Source organism: Mauremys mutica, chromosome 7 (assembly GCF_020497125.1).
Source record: "Mauremys mutica isolate MM-2020 ecotype Southern chromosome 7, ASM2049712v1, whole genome shotgun sequence".
NCBI classification, from domain to species: domain Eukaryota; kingdom Metazoa; phylum Chordata; order Testudines; family Geoemydidae; genus Mauremys; species Mauremys mutica.
This window is the reverse complement of record NC_059078.1, coordinates 31,180,192-31,201,909: the sequence shown is the minus strand read 5'-3', so window position 1 is coordinate 31,201,909 and position 21,718 is coordinate 31,180,192. Positions and strand designations below refer to the sequence as shown.

At 47.5% G+C, this 21,718-nt stretch overlaps 1 protein-coding gene across 1 annotated transcript; it reads right to left on the bottom strand.

Annotated features, from left to right (window-relative positions):
* Nucleotides 1-1,237: 1,237 nt before the first annotated feature.
* On the bottom strand, nucleotides 1,238-19,282 carry LOC123374815 (solute carrier family 22 member 6-A-like). The gene is made up of 10 exons (XM_045025123.1): nucleotides 18,701-19,282; nucleotides 15,561-15,664; nucleotides 14,525-14,679; nucleotides 11,556-11,724; nucleotides 10,930-11,053; nucleotides 6,923-7,038; nucleotides 6,438-6,652; nucleotides 5,428-5,536; nucleotides 2,576-2,779; nucleotides 1,238-1,958 (listed from the first exon to the last, which is right to left on the bottom strand). The coding sequence occupies exons 1-10, from the start codon at nucleotides 19,100-19,102 to the stop codon at nucleotides 1,871-1,873; spliced, it is 1,686 nt and encodes a 561-aa protein (XP_044881058.1). The 5' UTR covers nucleotides 19,103-19,282; the 3' UTR covers nucleotides 1,238-1,870.
* Nucleotides 19,283-21,718: the final 2,436 nt, after the last annotated feature.

Sequence of the window (21,718 nt, the reverse complement as noted above, 5' to 3'; positions counted from 1 at the left end):
GAGTTATTTTGCCAGGCCAGGCTCAGTATCATACACTGATACTGTCCCAAGGAGTGGAGCAAATGCCCGTTGTTCTACCCACTTAGACTACGCAGAGGCCAGAGATAGAATCAGGAATAGATCCAGAAGTCCTGACTCCTAGCCCTATCTGCTCTAACCACTAGACCAGGGGTCGGCAGCCTTTGAGAAGTGGTGTGCCAAGTGTTCATTTATTTACTGTAATTTAAGGCTTTGCGTGCCAGTAATACATTTTACATTTACAGGGGTTGGTGGATGGAACCCCAGACTGGCAGCGAGCTGAGCAGGGCCAGTGGCCGGGACCTAGGCTGGCAGGGGCCGGCGGATGCAACCCCAGACCAGCAGCGGGCTGGTGTTCCATCCACTGGCCCTGCTCAGGGTGCTGCTGGCCCGGGGTTCTGTCCATCCAGGCCGGCAGCGGGCTGAGTGGGGCAGGCGGCCAGGACCCTGGCTGGCAGCAGAGTGCCACTAAAAATCAGCTCACGTGCCGCAGGTTGCAGAACCCTGCACTAGACCCCTGTGTCCCAGAGCTGGCAATAGAATCCAGAAATCCTGACTCCTAGCACCCCCTTCTCTAATCCACTAGATCCCACTCCGTTCCCATAACCAGAAATAGTACCCAGGAGTCTTGTGCTGTAACCTATTTGCATCCCAGAGCTGGGAGGGGACTATGTTCCAGAAGTCCTGACTTCCCTTCCCCCACTGCGCTAATCATTCAACCTCTCTGAGTCAGGACTAGACCTGTAGCTCCATTGGAGTCAATGGGTCCAGATCCCCAGCTGATGTAAATCAGCCATAGCTCCACTGGAATTAATGGAGCAGATCCTCAGTTGGTGTCACTCCATTGGCAACAGTAGGGCCAGATCCCCAGCTGGTGTAAATTGGGCAAAGTTTCTTTGGAGTAAAGGGGCCAGATGCCCAGCCTAGTGTAAAGGGGCATCACTCCACTGAAGTCAGTGGAGCTCTGCCCATTTACACCAGCCACGAATATGGTCCAAACTTTCTGTCCCATCTGGGATGAAGATAATTTTAGGGCTAAAAGAATGAACCCTTCAGCAGATACAGAGCCATAATGGGAGTCCTCCATTGGAGAGGTGGTGATACCATGGGCAGGAGATGAATGGGTCATCCCAGACCACCACCTTAACGGGAGTCGGCATTTATTAGGCAGCATGAGTGTTCTGTTTACACCCCATGGAAACAGACGTGATGGTAATTGAAATTGTTTAAACATTTCCTCTGACCCAAGGGCTCTGGTATTCAGGTATGTGAAAAATGGCCATGGGCCTCTCTACAATGGGAGCTGAATGAAACACATTCCATCCACAGCCATTAGATTTATAGGGTGAGGTTTCCATAAAACACAGCTGTTTATGAGATTTGGGTTGGGAACCAACTTATTGTCAGATGGCAGGAGGTCGAGTGTTAATCAGCTGTGGTGGAAGGGGAGGGAGCCTTCTAACAGTGCCGACCTGTGTGTTTGTTGCAAGTGTGTGTGAGCAGGAGTGTGTGAGAACATCTGCCTGAGTGAATGAGTGTGTATGTGTGTGTGTGAGAGACGGTGTGAATGGAACTGGGTGTATGCATGAGTGTAAGTGTGAACATGCACACGAGTCAGTGTATGTATGAGTGCGAGTATTGGAGTGTGCGCACACGCATGTGTGTGTGAGAGAGAGACTTCAAAGACTGAGGAATCTGCCATTTATTTGTTCTGACTCCCCTGCAGCCTCTCTCTGCTCTGCAGCACTGCACAGAGCCAGGCCCTGTGAGTGTACTGCTGTGTACAGAAACATGGGTGACACTTTGAGCAGAGGACTACCTAACCCAAGGGGCCCCCTCTTGCATCACACCATCAGGCTTCCTGCAGCATTGCTGGCCCCATTGTCTGCAGAAGAATCTTCTCCTTTTGCTCGTCATTCTTTAGGTCTCTGGCCCTTTTCCTTAAAAAAAAAAAAAAGAGAGAGAGATACACACACAAATAAATATTGAGCCAGATCTTCTGCTGTTTTGAATTGGCCTAAGGCCACAGTTGGCCACTGACTTCAATGGAGCTATGTCCGATTTTCACTAGTTGGTGATCTGGCCCATTGACTCCAACTGAGCTTCATTTATTTACACCACCTGGGAATCTGGCCTCATTCACTTCAGTGGCACTACAACCAATTTACACCGGCTGGGGATATGGACGTGTTGACTTCAGTTGAGCTCTGGCTTATTTACCCACCCTAACTGAGACCAGGACTCCATTGGGTCAGATTGGACAGACATGTCAGATTAGTCCCTGCCCTAAAGATCTTATGATCTAAAAAGGAAGAATAGACAAAGAGTGGGAGGGGAAACAGGAGCACAGAGTGACGGGAGTGAAACCCAGTCTCCTGACTCTCAGTCCAGCACTAACCCAGTCTGCTGTTAAGGTGGGAGGTGTCAGTTCTTGTCTTACTATAGTGTAGTTATATTGGATCCAAGGCAGTTTCTTCCCATTTATACAAGAGTGAGAAGGCTCAGACTAACTACTGTAGGAAGGGACACAATCAAAATGAAGTGAAAGTGGACTAACCCTCTCTCCACTTCTTCTATGGTGTCAGGCAATGGCACATTGCGGGTCTCTGGCAGGAATATAGCAGCGATGCCTGAGATTATAGGAGCTGTCCCATATATAATTGGTGGGAAGTATGGGAAATATTCCCCCGTCACCCTTACCACCGGAGCCACTATGCCGCCCACGCGAGCCATGGTGCTTCCAAGCCCCATGCCGGTCTGTCTGCAAGTGTAGAAAACAACCTTTAAAGAAGAAATCATAAAATCATGATAATATGGGACTGATTCTGGAAAAGACCAGACTCAATCTGCCCATGGACTTTTTTCTCCCCTTGGTCTGCTCAGAAATGGCCTTTGATCAGAACTGGCTTTCCTTATTTCTACAGCCAGTTAGGAACTTCCCTTCAACAGGAAATGCAGTTTCTGCAAAAGCGAATTTTTCTGTGGGAAAAAGGTCACATTTTTGCCAATTTAAAAAAAAAATTCTGTCAGGGTAGGGAGGGATCAAAACTAAATGTTTGGGGTTGACTTTAATCTTTGAGGCTATCCCCAAACTGAGGTCAGGATTCACTGTGACAGGAAGGCTGATGCTGTACAATAGGATTATAGTCTGTAAATACCTGGGTGGGGAGAAGTGATCTCCTAGCAGAGATGCTTCCTTTGAGGCATCAGAAAAAGGGAAAATGAGAGATCCAAGGGCTGGGAGTTGGAGCTAGACCGATTCAAACTGGAAGCAGGGTGCACATTTTTAACAGGGCGAAAGTTTTGAAAATGGGACTTAGGTCATTCAGAAAATGTTACTTTAGGCCTAAGACTAGAACGGAGGGAAAATTTTCCACTGGAACAGTTTGCCGTTGGAAAATGCTGATTCAACAACAATGAAATATTTAATGGGAACATAATGATTTCGTCAAAATTTTCAATGAAAAATGATTGAAACATTTCATTTCAGTGAGGTCGAAGGGCTTTGTTGTGTTTCTTTTTGCCCTGGTGGAGCCTTGGGAGCCCAAGGATGGGAACAGGAGAAGCCTTACATTGGGGGTGGGGCAGGGCGAAGGTCCATCGGCTCACCTATTTCCCTCCCCCGGCCAATGGAAGGAAGGAAACCTCCTCCCTCCCAGGTGCGTTCCTTAGCTAATCAGATAGACAGAGAGTGCAGGGCTTGAAAATACTGAACGGCCTTTATCAAAACGGTTCAATAGGGACTTACTGAAATAATAACCAATTTATCATTTTGATTATTATATTAATCAATAAGATGAAATTCAATAAGGACAAGTACAAAGTACTATGTGTCATGGGACATGCCTGCCTTGTAGCACCCCGTGCTGCTTGAGTGTGGTGCTGCAAGCATTCTCTGCCTCAGTTTCCTCCTCCTCTGGCTTTCCTGTCTCTCCTGGGGGTTCACATGGCTCAGCCCTCTGGCTGGCTCACTCAGGGTTCAATCATCCCTTGAGGTAACAGAAGTTGAAACACAATCAAAAGTTCTTTGTCCCCACTTGGGCTCCCCTTCAGCCCACCCATCAGACTCAGTTCCCAATCCTTTCTGGGTTACCCTTCGGTCTGTCTTTGGCTGTGGGGCACAGCCCGGACTCCTTCCCTGGAACCTTTCACAGTCTCCTTCAGACCCTTGCTCAGGACCTTCCACAGAGTCCTTCCAACATCTGACCAGGACCAGCCAAGGCGGGGGCTAGCTAAATTGGCACAGGTGTGGCTGAGCTCAATTACCCTTAAAGGGCCAGGTGATCTGTGACAACTGCATGTAAGACGGAAAAATCAAAAGCACATATACAAAATGATGAATAGCTGGCTAGGTGGTCGTACTGCTGAAAACGATCTAAGGGTTATAGTGGATCACACGTTGAATGAGCGTCAACAGTGACATGATGTGAAAAAGGCCACTGTGATTCTGGGATGTAACAGGAGTGTTGTATGTAAGGAACAGGAGGCAATTGTTTCACCCTACTCGGCACTGATGATGCCTCAGCTGGAGTACTGTGTCTTGGAGAGAGTCCAGAGGAGACCAACAAAAATGATCAGCGGATTAGAAAACCTGACCTATGAGGAAAGGTGGGTAGAACTGGGCATGTTTAGTCTAGAGAAGACTGGAGGCAGGGGAATGGGGAAAACACATAAGTCTTCAAATATGTAAATAGTTGTTATAAAGAGGATGATCAATTGTTCTCCATGTCCACCAAGGTTAGGACAAGGAGTCAGTTTAGTTTGCAGCATGGGAGATTCAGGTTGGGTTTTAGAAAAAAACTTTCAAACTCTAAGGATAGGAACAGGTTACCAACAGAGGTTGTGGAATCCCCGTTCTTCATATTTTTTTAAGAACAGTTAGACAAATACCTGTCAGGGGTGGTGTAGGTATACTTAATCCTGCCTCAGCATGGGGGGATAGACTAGATGACCTCTTGAGGTCCCTTCCAGCTCTACATTGCTACGATTCAGTGGTTTATATAATAGAATGTGATATAATAGTTGAAATGATAAATCAGTTACTGTTTTGATAAGTCCTTATTGAAATGTTCATAGAGTTTAAGGCCCAAAGGGACCAGTAGATCTTCTAGTCTGACCTCTGGTATAACATGAGTTGTTAAATTTCACCCAGTTACCCCATGTTGAACCCAATAACCTGAGTTTCAATAAGGTTGTTCAGATATTTCTGAAATGAAATTTTTTTGGAATTTTCATCTCAAAAGAAATTTTGAAATGTTGGAACTTCCTTTGGAATGGAAATTCGGAGCTCTGGTTCCAGCTGCGCCTGAGGAGCCCTGTCTTGAGTAAAGCGCTGACCCCCTAACTTGAGTAAAGCATTGGGTAGATTTTCATCTAACGCAGAAATAGATGAGTTGCTGCAGTAGGTACCTGATGACTGTTGGGTACAGCTCGCCGGTGTAGAGGTACAAACAGTTAAAGGAAGAGGCTAAGCATCCTTTTCCAAGCACTGCCAGGGATGTACGTAAGGCCTTCAGCTCTTGTTGGGGGGACATAAAAAGATGAGAGTTAATGGTCAGTGCTGGTAGCAATCATGAGGGGGATCAGTTGCGGAAATAGTCCTAGCCAAGGCTGGTCACTCAGTGCCTATATACAATATGTATCCGAGATATGGCCAGAGTAACACTATGATCTATAAAAGAGATGTCTACATTAGAGATAGTCAGAAATTTTCCATCAAAACTGTTCTTTTGATGAAAAATTGGGGTTTTCAACCAAACAAAGTTTTCACAGAGTGTGTCTGCCTCCCACAGACAATATCATTTTTTTGTGTGTCAAAAAATGAACGCCCGAAAGTTGAAATATTTTGATGCTATTCTAGTGCCACATGGGAGTTGTAGTTCAGTTGCCTCTTGTCCCCATTCTCCTTTGTGGGCCTGGCTCCCTGACTGGACAACATCTCCCATGATACTCCTGTTCTGCTCCCAAGGGGATCACTCCCTCTGCCACTTTAAGGAGACGTGGGGTCATAGGTCAGGGTTGGACTGTGGGGGTCGAGGTCGGGTCATGCAGTGGTGGGTTGTGGAGGGGAGGCATAGCTGTGGGGAGGTAAGGCCATGAGGTCAGTTTTGGCTATGGGGGCAAGGCTGTGGAGAGAACTTTGGCTGTGGGGGAGGGGTTCAGCCAAAGCTGCAGGGCCATGGGGTGAGGTTGGATTGTGAGGGTGGGGCCATGAGCCAGGAGAGGCCTCTGGGGTAGGGTATTGGGTCAGGGGAAGCCCCTGGTGGTATGGCCGTAGGGGTGGATTTGGGCTCTGAGGGCTGTGACCAGGGGGAAATCATCTTGGGAGTAGGCTGTCCCATGTCATGGTATGACTAGGGTCCCAGGTAATCTTCATTCAGCCCCATCTCTCCCCTGGCTGCTGCACCCTGAATGCCCACCTCGTGGCACAAATATGTTGGCCAGGATCGCCAGCCCTGCCAGGATGACGGAAGCTGCCTGGGTGAAGCGCCGGCCGATGAAGCTCATCCCGATGGCAGCGCCCAGCTTGGCCGGGATGTCGATGGAGCCAAAAGCCACCTGGATGAGGTAAATGTTGAAGCCGAAGTGCTGCAGGTCCATGGCCAAGCCATAGAAGGCAAAGCTGGTGGCAAACCTGTGAACGGTCATTGGAGGGGGGATGTAAGTATACAGTGGGGCCAGATTTATCCCTGGTGTAACTAACTCCGATGGGAAAAGGGACAGGGGGATCTTGACTGCCCACATGTTTTTACCTCCAATGAATCATGGTTGGCATTGGGGTCTGCACTGACTCTGAGGAGAGGGTGCCCCCTACTGAGCCCCCCACCCCTCTCCCTGCAGCACAGCACCCCCTAGTGCTGCACTGGGGCCTCGGGGTTAGAAAGAAAGAATAGAGCACACCTACCAGACACTAGATATGCAGCAGGATATCCTGCGTACGTTGGGTGTGCGGACCAAACTGTACAATGTGTAGGAAGATTGTGCCAAGGCCATTTCCTTCTCCATGTTGGATTTCAAGACCTAGGGAGAAGAGACAGTAGGAAAAATAATTCTGGTGTATTATCCTGCTGCACCCTCCTCATTGTGTTCAGCACATTTGATATGCTCCACTGGAGAAAATGGGGCCAGATCCCCAGCTGGTATAAACCAGTTGTTGCGCTATTGAAGTCAATTGACAATGAAGCTGAGGATCTGGCCCATAGGGTGTAGCAGAAATATGCGGTGAGGGGAGGCAAAGATGTGCGATGCGAATGATTAGAGCTCTGGAGAGACGCCCAGGAGACTGAAAGGATTGGGAATGTTTACCACAGCAAGAGGGGACCTGATAAAGGGCTACAAAATAACGGATGGATAAAGAATAGTCTGCCAGCATTTGAGATAGGATGAGAACCCAGAAGTCCTGATTCCCAGTTCCTAGCTCTAACCGGTAGGCATCGCTCCCCTCCCAAAGTTGGGAACGGAACCCAGGAATCCTGATTCCCAGCCTCCTCCAGCTCTGACCACTAGACCCTGCTCTTCTCCCAGAGCCTGGAATGGGACTCCATGCTAGCTACTATCAGAGACAGGATACTGGGTTACACAGATCACCGGTCTAATCCAGTCAGGCAATTCCTGTGACGGCCGAGGAACTGTTTTAAAATGTTTGCACCATTCCATTTAGAGGAAACAAAAGCAGACCAGGAATGTGGGTAAGCTCAGCACAGAAGAAAACATACAACCAATCCTGCATCCCCCTCTAGTGACCATCCGAGAGCTATCGCTTGGCTACAGGAGCTGGCACAAGGCTGAAGTGATCCTAACGCAGACTTAAGAGAAAAAGCAGAACACAGAGACTTTCCTGATTTTTTTTAAATATGTTCATCCAGTTACATATGAACTTAGATAGATACAGATAGAGGGGTATGTATGCAGATAGATCGGATCACTTCATCCACCACTGAAATGCTCTGGGTTGGAAAGCTGAAGCTGTTTAACAGCTCATAATAATGCTACTAAACCTTAGGACAGAAGATGAAGATAATTTGACTTTGGTGGGTTTTCCTGGGGCATTAGTCCTGGGATAATTTGGTCTGAAGTGTTAAAGCTGAAATTCTCCCTTGTGCTCTAGCCTAGATGCCACTGAAGTGAGGGCAGCTTTATCCCTGGGGTAACTAACCCCATTTGGAAAAGGGCCCAGGGACCTTAACTGACCACATATTTCCACCTCCAGTCAATCATGGTGGGTCACTGGGGTCGGCACTGACTGTAAGGGGACAGCGCCCCCTGCTGGGGCCCCTCCACCTTACTCCTTGTAACACAGTGTTCCCTAGCATGGCACTGGGGCATCAGGGCTACCATGGATTCCAAGGAGAGAGTGCCCCCTGCTCAGCCCTACACCTCGTAAGCCATTGTCTTAACATAATAGAACTGTTAGTATTGAAACACACTGCAATCTATTGTGAAATACAAGTAGCATAGTTTGTACCCAAAGGCATGTGTGTCCCTGTTTATCTTTGAGAAACAAGCAGCTGAGATCATGAAAGAGCAGGAATTACTAATCTTAGTTCAGTCCATTGGCATGAGCATCAGAATTCTTATTAGTGCTGAGACGTCACAGTCTTATCTTTCTGCACATCTTAAGAGGTTTACTTTTGCAAATGAAACTGCTTCTTTCTGCAGGTCAGAATCATGGGACTTTACCAGGTGTATTAATGACAATGATTTTCAGGTTGGAAAAACAACAGACTCTTGTCCTTTGGAATGAATTAGAAATCAGAATTCCGGCACAAAAGGTGAACAAATGTGTAGTCTGATTTTGATCACTGGACTAGGGCCAGAATTTAAGCATCATTGGAAGCATGCTAGATTTATATCATCCATATATTAAATTAATGTCAGCAAATATCCCAGATCAGTAAGTGTGATTATTCAGATCACCTTGAGAAGCTTGTATTTGGATATGGCTAGAGGGGTTATTGGGCTCAATACAGAAGTAACTGGATGAAATTCTGTGGCCTGAAATATATGGCATGTCTGGCTAGATGATCTGGTGGTCCCTTGTTTTGGCCTTAAAATCTATGAATGATGATTTGAGGGCTGGAAAGAATGCCTTAGAGTGAGCGACTGAAGGAGCTCAATCTGTTTATCTTATCAGAAGAAAGATCAAGAGGTGATTTGATTACAGGGTATAATCCTGGGAAGAAAATATCAAGTATTAAAGGACTCTCAAGAAAGTAAAAGGCAGACCAAGAACCAGTGGCTGGAAGCGGAAGCCAGACAAATTCAAATTAGAAATAAAGCAAAAAATTTTAACAGGGAAGGTGACTAACCATTGAAACAAACTCCCAAGAGAAGTGGTGCATTCCCTATCTCTTGATGTCATCAAATCAAGACTGTCTGCCTTCCTCGAAGATGCTTTAGTCAAACACAAGTTACTGGGCTCAATACAGTAGTAACTGGATGAAATTCTATGGCTTGTGTTATGCAGGAGGTCAAACTAATGGTATAATGGCCTTAAAATCTATGAGTCCATGGACCAGCTCCTCAGCTGATATAAATCGACATAGACACATTAACTGTGCTGATTTTCTCTAGCTGAGCACCTGGCTGCCAAAGCCTAAATGGATTGGATGACAAAGTTTGAGGGGTGTATTCTGCTTTCAGTTGCACCAGTGTAAATTTGGAATAACTCCTTTGACTCTGGATTTACAGCAGGGTAAACAAAAACATCATCTGGCCCACAGTGTATTGCAGAATCTCCAACACTCCTCCCAAGGTGAAATTAATTCCTGTGCAGCACAAAGCTTATGTACCAGTTGTTACATTTAAGTCCTTAAAAACATAGCTTAGATGGGATTTAAGTGCTGCACAGAATTTGTGCTAACTCAGGGATGAATTTCACCTTAATATAATCTGTGTATAGCCATCAAAAGTTGTGAAGCTCCACAATGAAATTTTATGCATGTTATTTAAACGCCAGGGTGACGTTTATCCCCATGGACTTCTGGATCCCAGCCTCATGCACGATCTCTTGGGACAAATTTCAAGGCGGAATTGTCTTGTTCACACTCTCGCTCTACTAGGTAAGATTTGACCTGAGCCAATGGCATGCATGAGAAAGCTGCCAAAGAGCTGGGTGGGAAACAGTTTTCCCATCCCAGCAAAATTTTGGAGATCTCAAATTTTTCTGATCCCAAATCAGCATGAGAAGACAGCCTCAAAAATTTTCACAAATTGACAGTATGAAAAAAAATTGAGTTTGAATCAATTGAAACATTATTTTGACATTTTCAAAATGTTTTATTTCAATTTTGACATTTTTTCTATTTAAATTTTTAAACTATAATTAGCAAAAATGTTGAAACTGAAAATATTGAATTTTTCTTTTAAAAAATGTTTGAAATGGGAATTTTGAAACTTTTTTCCAAAAGCTTCAAAATGAGAAATTTGTTGATTTTCCAACAAAAATAAGTTTAGTTGGAAAATTCCTGACCAGTTCTACTGCTAAATGCATGAGTATCATGCAATGATGCATGAATAGATCTGGACAGAAAATGTGGGAGTTTTTTCCCACGCAAAATTTCAAATTTTCAGTGAAAATTCAAATACTGAAACAGACTAGAAATGGAAATATTTCTGTTTGGGAATGCTGCCCTGGTGCCTCATGGAAGTTGTAATTCAGGTGTCTCATGCTCCCATTCTTCTCTACAGGCCAGGCTCCCTGGTTGGACTATATCTCCCATGATGCACCATCTTGGAGAGATGAGGTGGTGCATCCTGGGCACTTCTGACCCTAGTGCATCATACAGTTCAGAGGGCCAGCTGCAAGCCTACACATCACTTAAGTCCTCAGGGATACCATCCTTATTGCACATAAGATATGATTATCTGTGGTTTCTTTTGATGGTGCAACAATTCCATTCATCTCTTTACCTCAGTATTGAGCTTGTCTCCTTCTTCTTTTTTTCTATTTATCTGAGCAACTTTCTTAAGCACCTGGACTGCTCGGTCCGGTTTTCCTGATAGAACCAGCCAGCGAGCGGACTCTGCAAACCACCTGCAAAATGAGCAGCAATGCCAAGAAACAATGGAGTGCTTCCTTCTTTCCAGTTGGGTTCTCTTTGTAGGAATTTGCAGCTCATGGGAATTAGGGACACAGCCATGGGTAGAGCTAAGAGTTTGTGGGGAAGATTCTGAGAAGAAGTTACACTGTTGCAAACACAGAGAAGCTCCACCAAGTTGTTGTTATTTTCATTATAGTAGGACCTACAGCTCCCAGCTGAGTTTGAGCCTCTACAGTACTAGCCCTTGAACATATGCATTTTCTGCACTGACAGGTACAAATGACTGCCTTGGATCCAAAGACAGTCACAGACCTTGGTAAAGCCAATGGGTGTGCCCAGCACATTCTTTCAGGACCAGTCAAGCTCCTTTATGTAATAAAGACAGTTGCAAACAATGGGGGCATTAGGCTGTGTAGCAGATCACAGCTAAATCAGATGGGTATCTAAGAGTGAGATCAGAATCTAGCCCTGTGAACCTATCAACAATGCACTTACCAGGAGTAGAGAAAGAAGATGAAGAAGGGCATAGATGCGGTGAATTGTAACCAGCGCCAGTCCGGGAGGGCATATGCCAAGCCTGCAAGAACAATCTGCCCAATGGTAGCGCAGTATCCCACCACTGTGCCGGCTATGGTCCGTACATTGATTGGCACCCACTCAACAACTGGAAAGGAAGACATCCAGACCAAAGGGGTTAATACAAGAGCTGGGCAAAACGTTTTGGACTCACAGTTTATTTACTGAAAAATACAGGTTCAGGTTGACCAAAACTATTTGCAAATTCGGTTTGAGATCGCTGCTCTGGGCCAATGGGAGTGGCTGGAAGTGGCGCGGGCTGACGAACTTACTGGCTGCCGTTTCCAGCAGCTCTCATTGGCCCGGAGCAGCGATCCGCGGCCAGTGGGAGCCACGATCAGCCGGACCTGCGGACGGGGCAGGTAAACACACCGTCCCGTCCCGTCAGGGGCTTTCCCTACAGAAGCAGCGACCCCTGTCTGAGAAACCATGATTTAGGTTATGTCTGCACTACACAGTGTTTAGCGACATGGCTGTGTCGCCACAGCCGTGCTGCTAAAAGTCATGCAGTGTAGCCACTGTTCGTTGGCTCTCTTGCTGATCGAAGGTTTTTTTATCTCCAATAAGTGGCGTTTGCGCTGTCGTCAGGAGAGTGCTCCTGCCAACAACACGCTGTTCACACATGATGCTTGTTGCGGCAAAACTTGTCTTTCAGGGAGCAGGGGGGTGGGGGGAGGGTTAACGCCTCTGAAAGACAAAAGTTTTGTCGTTCAGTTGCCAGTGTAGACATAGCCTTAGGAATCATGCACCAGAACCCCATTGTGCTAGGTGCTGTATACACCCACAACAAAGAGATGAGTTTAAAATATAAGACAAAAGACAACAGCGGGATGCAGAAAGACAGATGTGGGGGACACCAAGAAACAATGAGACTGTGCTGGTCAGCACAGTCGGCAGTGGTCTCTGTACACCACCTTTTGTCTCCTACTCCACTTTCCCACCCTTTGTGTATTTTAAACCATAAACTCTTCAAGGCAGGAACTGTTGCTCACTATGTGAATGGACCGGGCCCAGCACAATGGATGCCCTGATCTTGACTGGAGTCTATGCAGCACCAGGCACAATCAGGGGCTGTCAGCACCCAGCACACTGGGGGCCCTGATCTTGGGGTCTGTTTAGTGCCTGGCACAATGGGGCCCCCGGTTTCAGTCAGAATTTCTAGGTGCTACCATAACAGTGACTGTTTTAACGCCATTAATATTAGAATGGACCGACTCAAACCCTCACCCACAATTCCAAAACAAACTTTTTTTTAACATGTCCTTAATTGCAAAGTATTATTATTGTAATCCAGTGATGCTACAATGCCGGGCTCCCTCTGAGACACCCTCCTGGGTCGGGCTGAATATAAGCAGAAGTGATGCATGCAAACGCAGGGATAAATATTTGTATGCTGGGGCCAGGTCAAAACCAACAAGAGCAGGAAAACAGCATCCAAAAATGAAAACCAGGCATTTGAGGGCAGGGGTGGCTGCAAAGCAATGCTGGGAGTCCTGTATAACAACGCACCATTAGCCTGCGTAACTCACTGTCATAAAAGCAGCAAAGAGTCCTGCTCCAATATGTCTGTTAGTCTATAAGGTGCCACAGGACTCTTTGCTGCTTTTACAGATCCAGACTAACACGGCTACCCCTCTGATCACTGTCATAAGTTCCCCCTGAGGCTGAGACCTTAGCAGCATTCAAAAGAGGAATCAGATATTTGCCTGGAAAACGAGAACATTGAGAATCCCAAAAGAAAAAAAAGTAGGTTACTTAGGAACCATCTTTTTGTTCTGTGTTTGTGCAGCACCTAGCACAACGGGGTGCTGGTCCATGAGTGGGGCTCCTAGGTTAGTGCTCTTAGGTTACTGCAATATGAATAATAATAACCTGGGTCCTAGGATACGCAATTATAATGTGATCTGTTCTGAGCAGCTATAGAGAAGACAGTGATAAAAAATACCAGCCCCTAATCTGCATTGCCATTGTTAGCTCAGGTGCTAAAAGAGAAGTGGGGGATTGTTAGATCACTCACACCGCATACCAGGGACGTGTGTCTTGCCTTCTGGCTGGGCTGGCTTATGAGAAGTAGGACAACAGCTTCACAGCTCTCCCAGGTAATGAGGGCTGCTCGGGCTTGAGAGGTAGGTTGGCCTCTCAGGGGGACTCAAGTGAGATGGGTTTGGTTCCTGGCTCTGGCACAGGATCCCTGTGTGATGGTGGGAAAATCAAACCCCTCTGAACCCTCGTCTATAAAATGGGGACAATAATTCTTCCTTTGTCTATTATAAGCTCTTTGGGGCCGGGACAGTCTCACTATGTGCACATGTAACCTAGAGCTGCGTGCATGAGTCTCTGTGGGCTGAGCTAAAGAACTCATTAGCTTGGAGGTTCTCTGGGTCAATTCCCAGCCCCAAGTCACTAAGATGGTGGCTGTCCATTAAGCAGGGCTCTGTGGATGGAGCAGAGTTATATCCTCTTTGCAGCAGACACAAAGAGGGAGGTAGACATCCAGTGCGTCGCATAATGGGGATCCGATCTCAGGGCTGCTAGATGCTACTGTAATATTAATATTGAACACACTGTAATGAGCCTCTGATTTTACTTAGTGCCTCTGGGTGCTATTATAATACTACTAATAACCTGTCCAAGCTAATGTGGCCCTGATCTTCGTAAGGTGCTACTGTAATATTCCTAATATGCCGCTATACTGGGTCATCAAGGTGCTACTGTAACACTACCAATTATACACACACCAGAATGGGGCTTTTAGGTGCTACTGTAATACCAGAAATAATGTGCACATTGTGTTGGGGTCTCCTAGGAGCAACCGTAATGCAGGTAGTTATAACCAGGGTGAATTTTCCCAGGTTAAAAACAAGGAGCAGTGGAAGAAGGTCCCTTACCCAGTGACATACAGTTGAGGATGATCCCAGAAAGGGCCATCCCAACCAGGAAGCGGAAGACGCAGTATGCGGTGAAATTGGGCGAGAAGGCAGTGCAGGTGCCCGAGACAGCCATCTGCAGGTAAGACCAGCTCAGGAGAGCCTTCCGCCCGAACCTGTGGCACAGGAAGGCATGTTAATAGCTGTGCTGGGGTCTGGTGACTGATAGATTCCTGTATATGCAGAGCCACAGAACCCTGTGGATAGGTGGGGACAGCACTGATGCGACCACACCTGGCAATCTGCATTCAGTCCTGGGCACGTGGATACAGATTATCTATTTTATCTAATCTAATCTCTGCGTGTTCTGACCTAGCCTGTAAGGTGCTCAGGGGAGAGTAAGCACAAATGACCCGGGATCCGGAGGGACTGACCCACAAGGCAAGGCTATAAATGAGTTAAATGCGGCTAAGCAATGACTACAAGGGGACGTGGATCACCATCTCAAGTGTAGGGGAAAGGGTAAACCACAAGCACTGAGAGGAGTTGCTTTCTGGCCTCTGCAGCATGGAAAACAATGGGAGTCGTGCCTTTGACTTCAATGGGCACACGATCATGCAGGGAGAGGGAATGCAACTAGAAGGAAGAGGATGAACATAAGCTAAGGAAAATGTAGCAACTGCCAGGCCGTGGGTCAGATCCTCAGCTGGTATGAATGGGCCTCATCCAATGCTCATTGAATACAATAGGAAAATGCTTGTTGGCACCAATGAGTGGTGCCGATTTACACCAGCTAGGAATCTGGCCCCACTGACTCCAGGGGAGTGATGCTGATTTACTCCAGCTTTGCATCTGGACACACTAGGCTATTAGACTCTGGGATTATTCTACCCCATGGGTAAACCTCATCTCTGAAGTCAACATTTAAATATTCAGTTCACTGCCTGGACTTTTGCCCTTAGCCCCAGCAGATACCATTCACCTCATGGGTGCTGCTTTCTGGGCCCCTGTAGCTGCTCTCAGAGCGGGGAGGAGGAAGAGCCTTTCAGAGACCCACCTGTCTGCTAAGCTTCCAAACACAAGCGCTCCCACCAGCACCCCAGCCATGTAAATTGACTGAGCCATCTGTCCGAGCGTCCGCAGGTTACACACCAGGTCCCACTGCAGGCGGGGGAGGAAAGGGGATCAAGACATTGTCAGAACAAGCCGCTCATACCCACACAAGGAGGAAACAGCCAATGTTATGGATGGGGGGAATATTTAACTTAGCAGACAAAGGTATAATGGAGAGCTGGGATGGCTGGTCTCTAGGGGCTAAGGCAGTGGTTCTCAAACTTTTGCACTGATGACCCCTTTCACACAGCAAGCCTCTGAGTACAACCCCGCTTATACATTAAAAACACTTTTTAATATATTTAACACCATTATAAATGCTGGATGCAAAGCGGGGTTTGGGGTGCAGGCTGACAGCTCACGACCCCCCATATAATAACCTTGCAACCCCCTGAGGGGTCCCAACCCTCAGTTTGAGAACCCCTGGGCTAAGGGGAATTATCTCCAGCAGTTCTGTAATGGCCATATTAGGAGGTTGAGGGACTTCAGGGTGCAGTACTGCTTGCTGCCAGTGGGAGGTGGAATGCCTCAGGCTGCAGGTAGCAAAAGGGGGCGGCATAGAACAAGAGGTCACAAGGCTGCTGCCTCTGCTCCTGCAGCCCCACCAACAGCTTTGAGCACCAGAAACCCTTGAAGCAGAGGAAAGGTGGCCTAGTGACAATGCGCTGGCCTGGGACTCAGGAGAGCTGGGGTCTGGTGTAGGCTCACCTGCTGTGTGATCTTGGGTAAGTTGTTTCCCCTCCCACCCACTGTCTGTTTAGATTGTTGGCTCTTCAGGGTAGGGACTGTTTCTCTCACTGTGTCTGTGCATTGCCTGGCACAATGGGGGCCCCCATCTCAGTCAGGGTCTGTGCACTACCTGGCACAAGGGGGCCCTGATCTTAGTTGGGGTCTTGAGGCAGATATTTTTATAACAATAATGATTTTATTGGCACCATTGCATTTGGTAAATAAGGTTACATTTAAAATAAAATTAATCCCTGCTTTCTATTTATATATTTTTTAAAATGGCAAGTAAATATTTAACTAACCAACAATCTGAGAATTGTCAAGGGCAGGGAAGTTTCTCTGTGTGCAGTCCTGCAGCTCAGCATTGGTTAAACAAGCAAACAGTACTTTGCTGTGTCAGTGGATTTGTTAACGGGGTGGCTCGCAGCTTGTATGAGGTCACATGTGTGAGTGATATAACTACTGGTGGATATTTAAATAAACGACCATCTTAGTATTGGGTATTTACTATTATGCAGCTGCATGGTGTTGCCTAGTGGTTAGAGCAGAGCATTGCGGGTCATAATTCCAAACTGTGGAATTACCTGTACTGGTTAAAGCAGGGACTGGGCCTAAGGACTCCTGGGGTTTAGTCCGAGCTCTTGTGGAGCAGTGGGGTCTAGTAGGATAGAGTGGGGGGCTGGGAGTCAGGATTGCTGGGTTCTATCCACGGCTGTGGGAGGAGAGTGAGGTCTAGTGGTTAAAAAGAGACTGGTCATCAGGTTTCCTGGGTTCTGCTCCTGGCACTTGGAAGGAGAATGTTCTAGTGCCTGGAGCACTAGGACTGGGATTCCTGGGTTCTATGGCAGCTTGTGTGATTCTAGGGGTTACAGGAGTAGGACTGAAAGCCTAGGACTCCTGGGTTCTGTAGCCAGCTCTCTGGTTGACACAACTGTGACCTTGGGCAAGTCATGTCACCACCCCGTGCCTCAGTTTCCCCATCTGTAAAATGGAGTTAATGATACTACTACACACTTAGCTCACAGCAATGGACAAGTTTGTAAAGCTCTTTGAATCATGGGAAGGGCTGAGTTTGATTATATCCAGCTACAGCCATTTCTAACCATCTGGCAAACAGTTACCAGAATCCCTTTTGATAATCTGAATGTTCCTTCCCAGGACAAATTGTCAGTAAATAATAGGAGCAGAAGGCATGGAGACCATCAGTGTCTCATCATATATGACATTATTATTTTCTGTTCTAGCAGCAGGTAGAATCTCCAGCAAAGGGCAAAATCAGTACTTGGTCCTGCTAGTGAAGGCAGGGGGCTGGACTTGATGACCCTTGGGGGTCCCTTCCAGTTCTAGGAGATAGGTATATCTCCATTATTAAAAATTAAAACATGCAAACACAGTAAAAGATAAACCCTTAAGAGTGGGGGCTACATTCCAAATAGACACAGGTGGGAGAAAGGAAGAATTATCCATGTTTTACCGATATGGGAATGTGAGGGACAGAGAGATGAAGAGATTGCCGGGTGCAGACCTAGTCATCCCATCTCACAAAGGATATTGCAGAACTAAAAGGGGTTCATTGGAGGACAACAAGAATGACCAAGAGCCTGAGAAACTCTCTTGTGGAGAGAGATTGAAAGGACTGGGATCATTTACCTTGCAAAGGAGATGAATTAGAGGGGACAGGATAAAAGTCTATAAAACAACAAGTGGGAGAGATGCAGCAGATCAGGAGCATCTGTTCTTCCTGTCTCATAACAAGGGGATGTTCAATGAAATTAATAGATGGGAGTTCAAAATCGATGAGAGGAAATACACTTTTTCACATGATGTGGGATTAGCCTGTGGAACTCACTGCCACATGAAGTCATTGAGGGGAAGAAGTTAACAAGATTGAAAGAGGGATTAGACATTTCTATGGATATCAAAAACATCCAGAGTAATCATAACAACAACAACAAGGCTTCTGAGAGGGATATTAAACCTGGTACTTCAGGGCTTGAGTCGATCTCCAACTACTAAAGCTCAGGATGAGACCTATGTATGGGACAGGTTATCTCACATGGGGTTACTGCAGGGTTCTTACACCTGTCCCTGAAGCATCTGCTGCTGGCCATTGTCCAAGACAGGAGACTGGGCTGAATGGGCCTTAGGTCTGATCCAGTTGGGCAAATCCCGTAATTTGCCTAAGGTGACAGAGTAGGAATGGTTCAGAGACAGGAATTGAACCCAAGTCACAGTTCACTGGCTGGACCACACTTCCTCCTGCTCCTGTGCAATCAGGTGTAAATATTGATCGATAACACCCAAGCAATGCAGGGTTTCGCTGAGCAGCGGTGAGCGCTTTTGGCCCTTCCTTACCTCCATAATGATGGTGTTGGTGAAGATGCTCTTGTCGTAGGTCCACCCATCCGTGCATGGCTCTGTTTCCATCTCTGTCTCATTCGCGACGGTGACGTTGGGACTTAGGAGCTGCCACTGGGTGGTGATGAACCGGCGACACTTCTCCGGCTCCCAGTCCCCATCCATGGGGATGGAGATCCTCAAGAGCTCTTTGGTGCTCAGCCTTTGAGTCACGTTTGTACCACCCGTGCTGTTGGCAGCGACCCGGATCTGGCAGTGGTGTCCTGGGACAGCAGCAGAAAAATTCTGCAGGAGGTTATGAGAGGCTGTCATTAAAACAGGGATAACAAGCAAAGCGACATGGATGATTTGAAAGCGGCCCATGCCGCCAATGCTGTCTAGGAGTTCGGCAAAACTCATGATGAACGGATCCACCGTTAACTCGCCTCCTGAGGACTTAAATGAGTTTCACAAACGGAGCTGCAATTGGAAAGGGCACCTCCTACAAAAGTTCCAGCTTTCTTTAGAGATCTGTCAAAGCACGACAGCTATAGCCAGCCACTTCCTACAGGAGAAAAGCAAAACTTGGACGGCTGCATGGGAAAGTTCAGTCTTATTGTCTCAGAAAAAAGTTCCCTTTATCACAACCCCACTAAATTCTTGCCTACAATGTTGAAACTGCTATCAACCTGGCATCCACCCCAAGATCTGGGGTCTCAGTGGGGATCCCAGTCTGTTGGAAGAAAATCTGAGCAACCTGTGGTGTGAACTTGGATCACCTCAGTTGGACTGTTTCGTTTTGGGATGCTGGAAACTGTGTATGTGTCGTGGTGGTAATGGTGGGGGGAGCTTTAGGAAATTGATTGGGTTAAATGGGTGCTTGTGTGGGTTATGTAAACCATAATCATCTTACTTGGGTTAAAGTTCTACTCTGGGTTTGAGGGATTAGCTTGAAGGGAAAGGGAGACAAAATCTCCTGATTCAGTAAATGTGGGACAAAGGGCAGTGTTTGCAAGGCATTAGGCTTCCAGTAACACAAGAGCACCAAGCCTGCTTTGCACTGGTTGATTATTATTGGCATTACAGTTAGAGGCTCCAACTCAGACTATTGTTCCATTGTATCAGGCGCTGCACAGACCCCAGCTGAGATGGGGGGCCCATTCTGCCAGGCGCTGCACAGACCCCGACCAAGATCAGGGCTCCCATTGTGCTAGGTGCTGAAAAGATGACTCGTGGGACCAAATCCTGGGCTGGCGTAAATCAACATGGCCCCACTGAAGACAATAGGTTTCTGTCAGCTGATGCTCTAACTCCGTATGCACGTCATCAAAGCTGGCTGGTGATGGAGGAGCGCTGGGGTCCCTGTGGAGGCAAATTGCTGGATAAAGATAGGGTAGAAACAGTGCATAAATCCATGGGAGAGAGGGGAGGACAACGAGAATGGCTGGGGGGAAAGGTTAAGGAAGTGCCTGCAGGGCTGGCTTAGGGAAAGCAGACCTGGCTTCTATCCCTGGTTCTGCTGCTGGGCAATTCACTTCTTTTCATCTCTTTGTTCTGTGTTTGTCTAATGCAATGGTTTTAAAACTTTTTTTCTGGTGACCCAGTTGAAGAAAATTGTTGATGCCCGCGACCCAACAGAGCTGGGGATGAGGGGCTTGGGGTGTGGGAGGAGCTCAGGGCTGGGGCAGAAGGTTTGGGTGCAGGGGTGAGGGCTGGGAATGAGGGGTTCAGGGTGCGGGAGGGGGTCAGGGCTCTGGGCTGGGGGTGCAGGCTCTGGGGTGGGATTAGGGATGAGGGGTTTGGGGTACAGAAAGGGGTGCTGGGTTGAGGGGGGGGGCTCGGGGCTGGGGCAGGGGATTGGGGCAGGGGGTTGGGGTGTGGGCTTACCATGGGTGGCTCCTGGTCAGCGACGCAGCGGGGATGCTAAGGCAGGCTTCCTGCCTGTCCTGGCACCATGGACCGTGCTGTGCCCTGGAAGCAGCCAACAGCAGGTCTGGCTCCTAGGTGGAGGCCGGTTCCCAGCCAATGGGAGTGTGGAGCTGGTGCTTGGGGTGGGGGCAGCGCACGGAGCCCCATGGCCCCCCTGCCTAGGAGCCGAACCTGCTGCTGGCCGCTTCTAGGGTGCAGCACGGTGTCAGAACAGATAGAGACGAGCCAGCCTTAGCCAGGCTGTACCGCTGATGGGACTTTCAGTGGCCCAGTTGGCAGTGCTGATCACAGCTGCCACAACTCAATGCCTTGCATTCCACGACCCAGTACTGGGTCATGACCCGCAGTTTGAAAACCACTGGTCTAGTGCATAACACAATGGCCTCCCGGTCTGTTGCTGGTGCTGCTCGGCCCTACCACTATAGAAATAAATACAAATAATAAATAATGTTGCAGTCCTGATCTTGGTTGTGTCTTCTAGGTACTACTATAATACACATAGTACTTAAGAGTAATAGTAATAGTCCTGGGTAACAACATCAGGTGAGTGTAAAAGCCAGTCCAGCAAGTCCTTTGATGTAGTCCGTTATCCACAAGAGATGTTGGTATCTGGGACAAAATTCACCCTGAGCCATTGGAGTAATTGCCAGGGAGTTGGTGTGTTGTGAATGCAGTGTTTTTTCCTAAGCACGATTGTCTTACTCTTACCTCCTCCTTGTGTAATTATGATTTGTAGTACAGCAGTGCCTAAAGACCCCATTGTGCCAGGCACTGCACAGACCCTGACCAAGAGTGGGGCCCTTGCAGGTGCTGGGCACTGCACAGACCCGACAGATATCGTGCTCCATTGGGCTAGACTCTGACCGAGATCAGAGCCCCATTGTGCCGTGTGCTGCACAGACCCTGACCAAGATCAAGGCCTTGTTATGCCAGATGCTGCCAGAAACCAGCTGATACTATCTGAGATGCAGGCCCTGCCATGCTGGATGCTGCACAGACTCTGACTGAGATCAGGGTCCCATTGTGCTGGGCACACTTAGTAAGAGACAGCCCTTGGTCTGAAGAACTCACGATGTAAATAGACAAAAGAAGGTTCATTAGCCATCT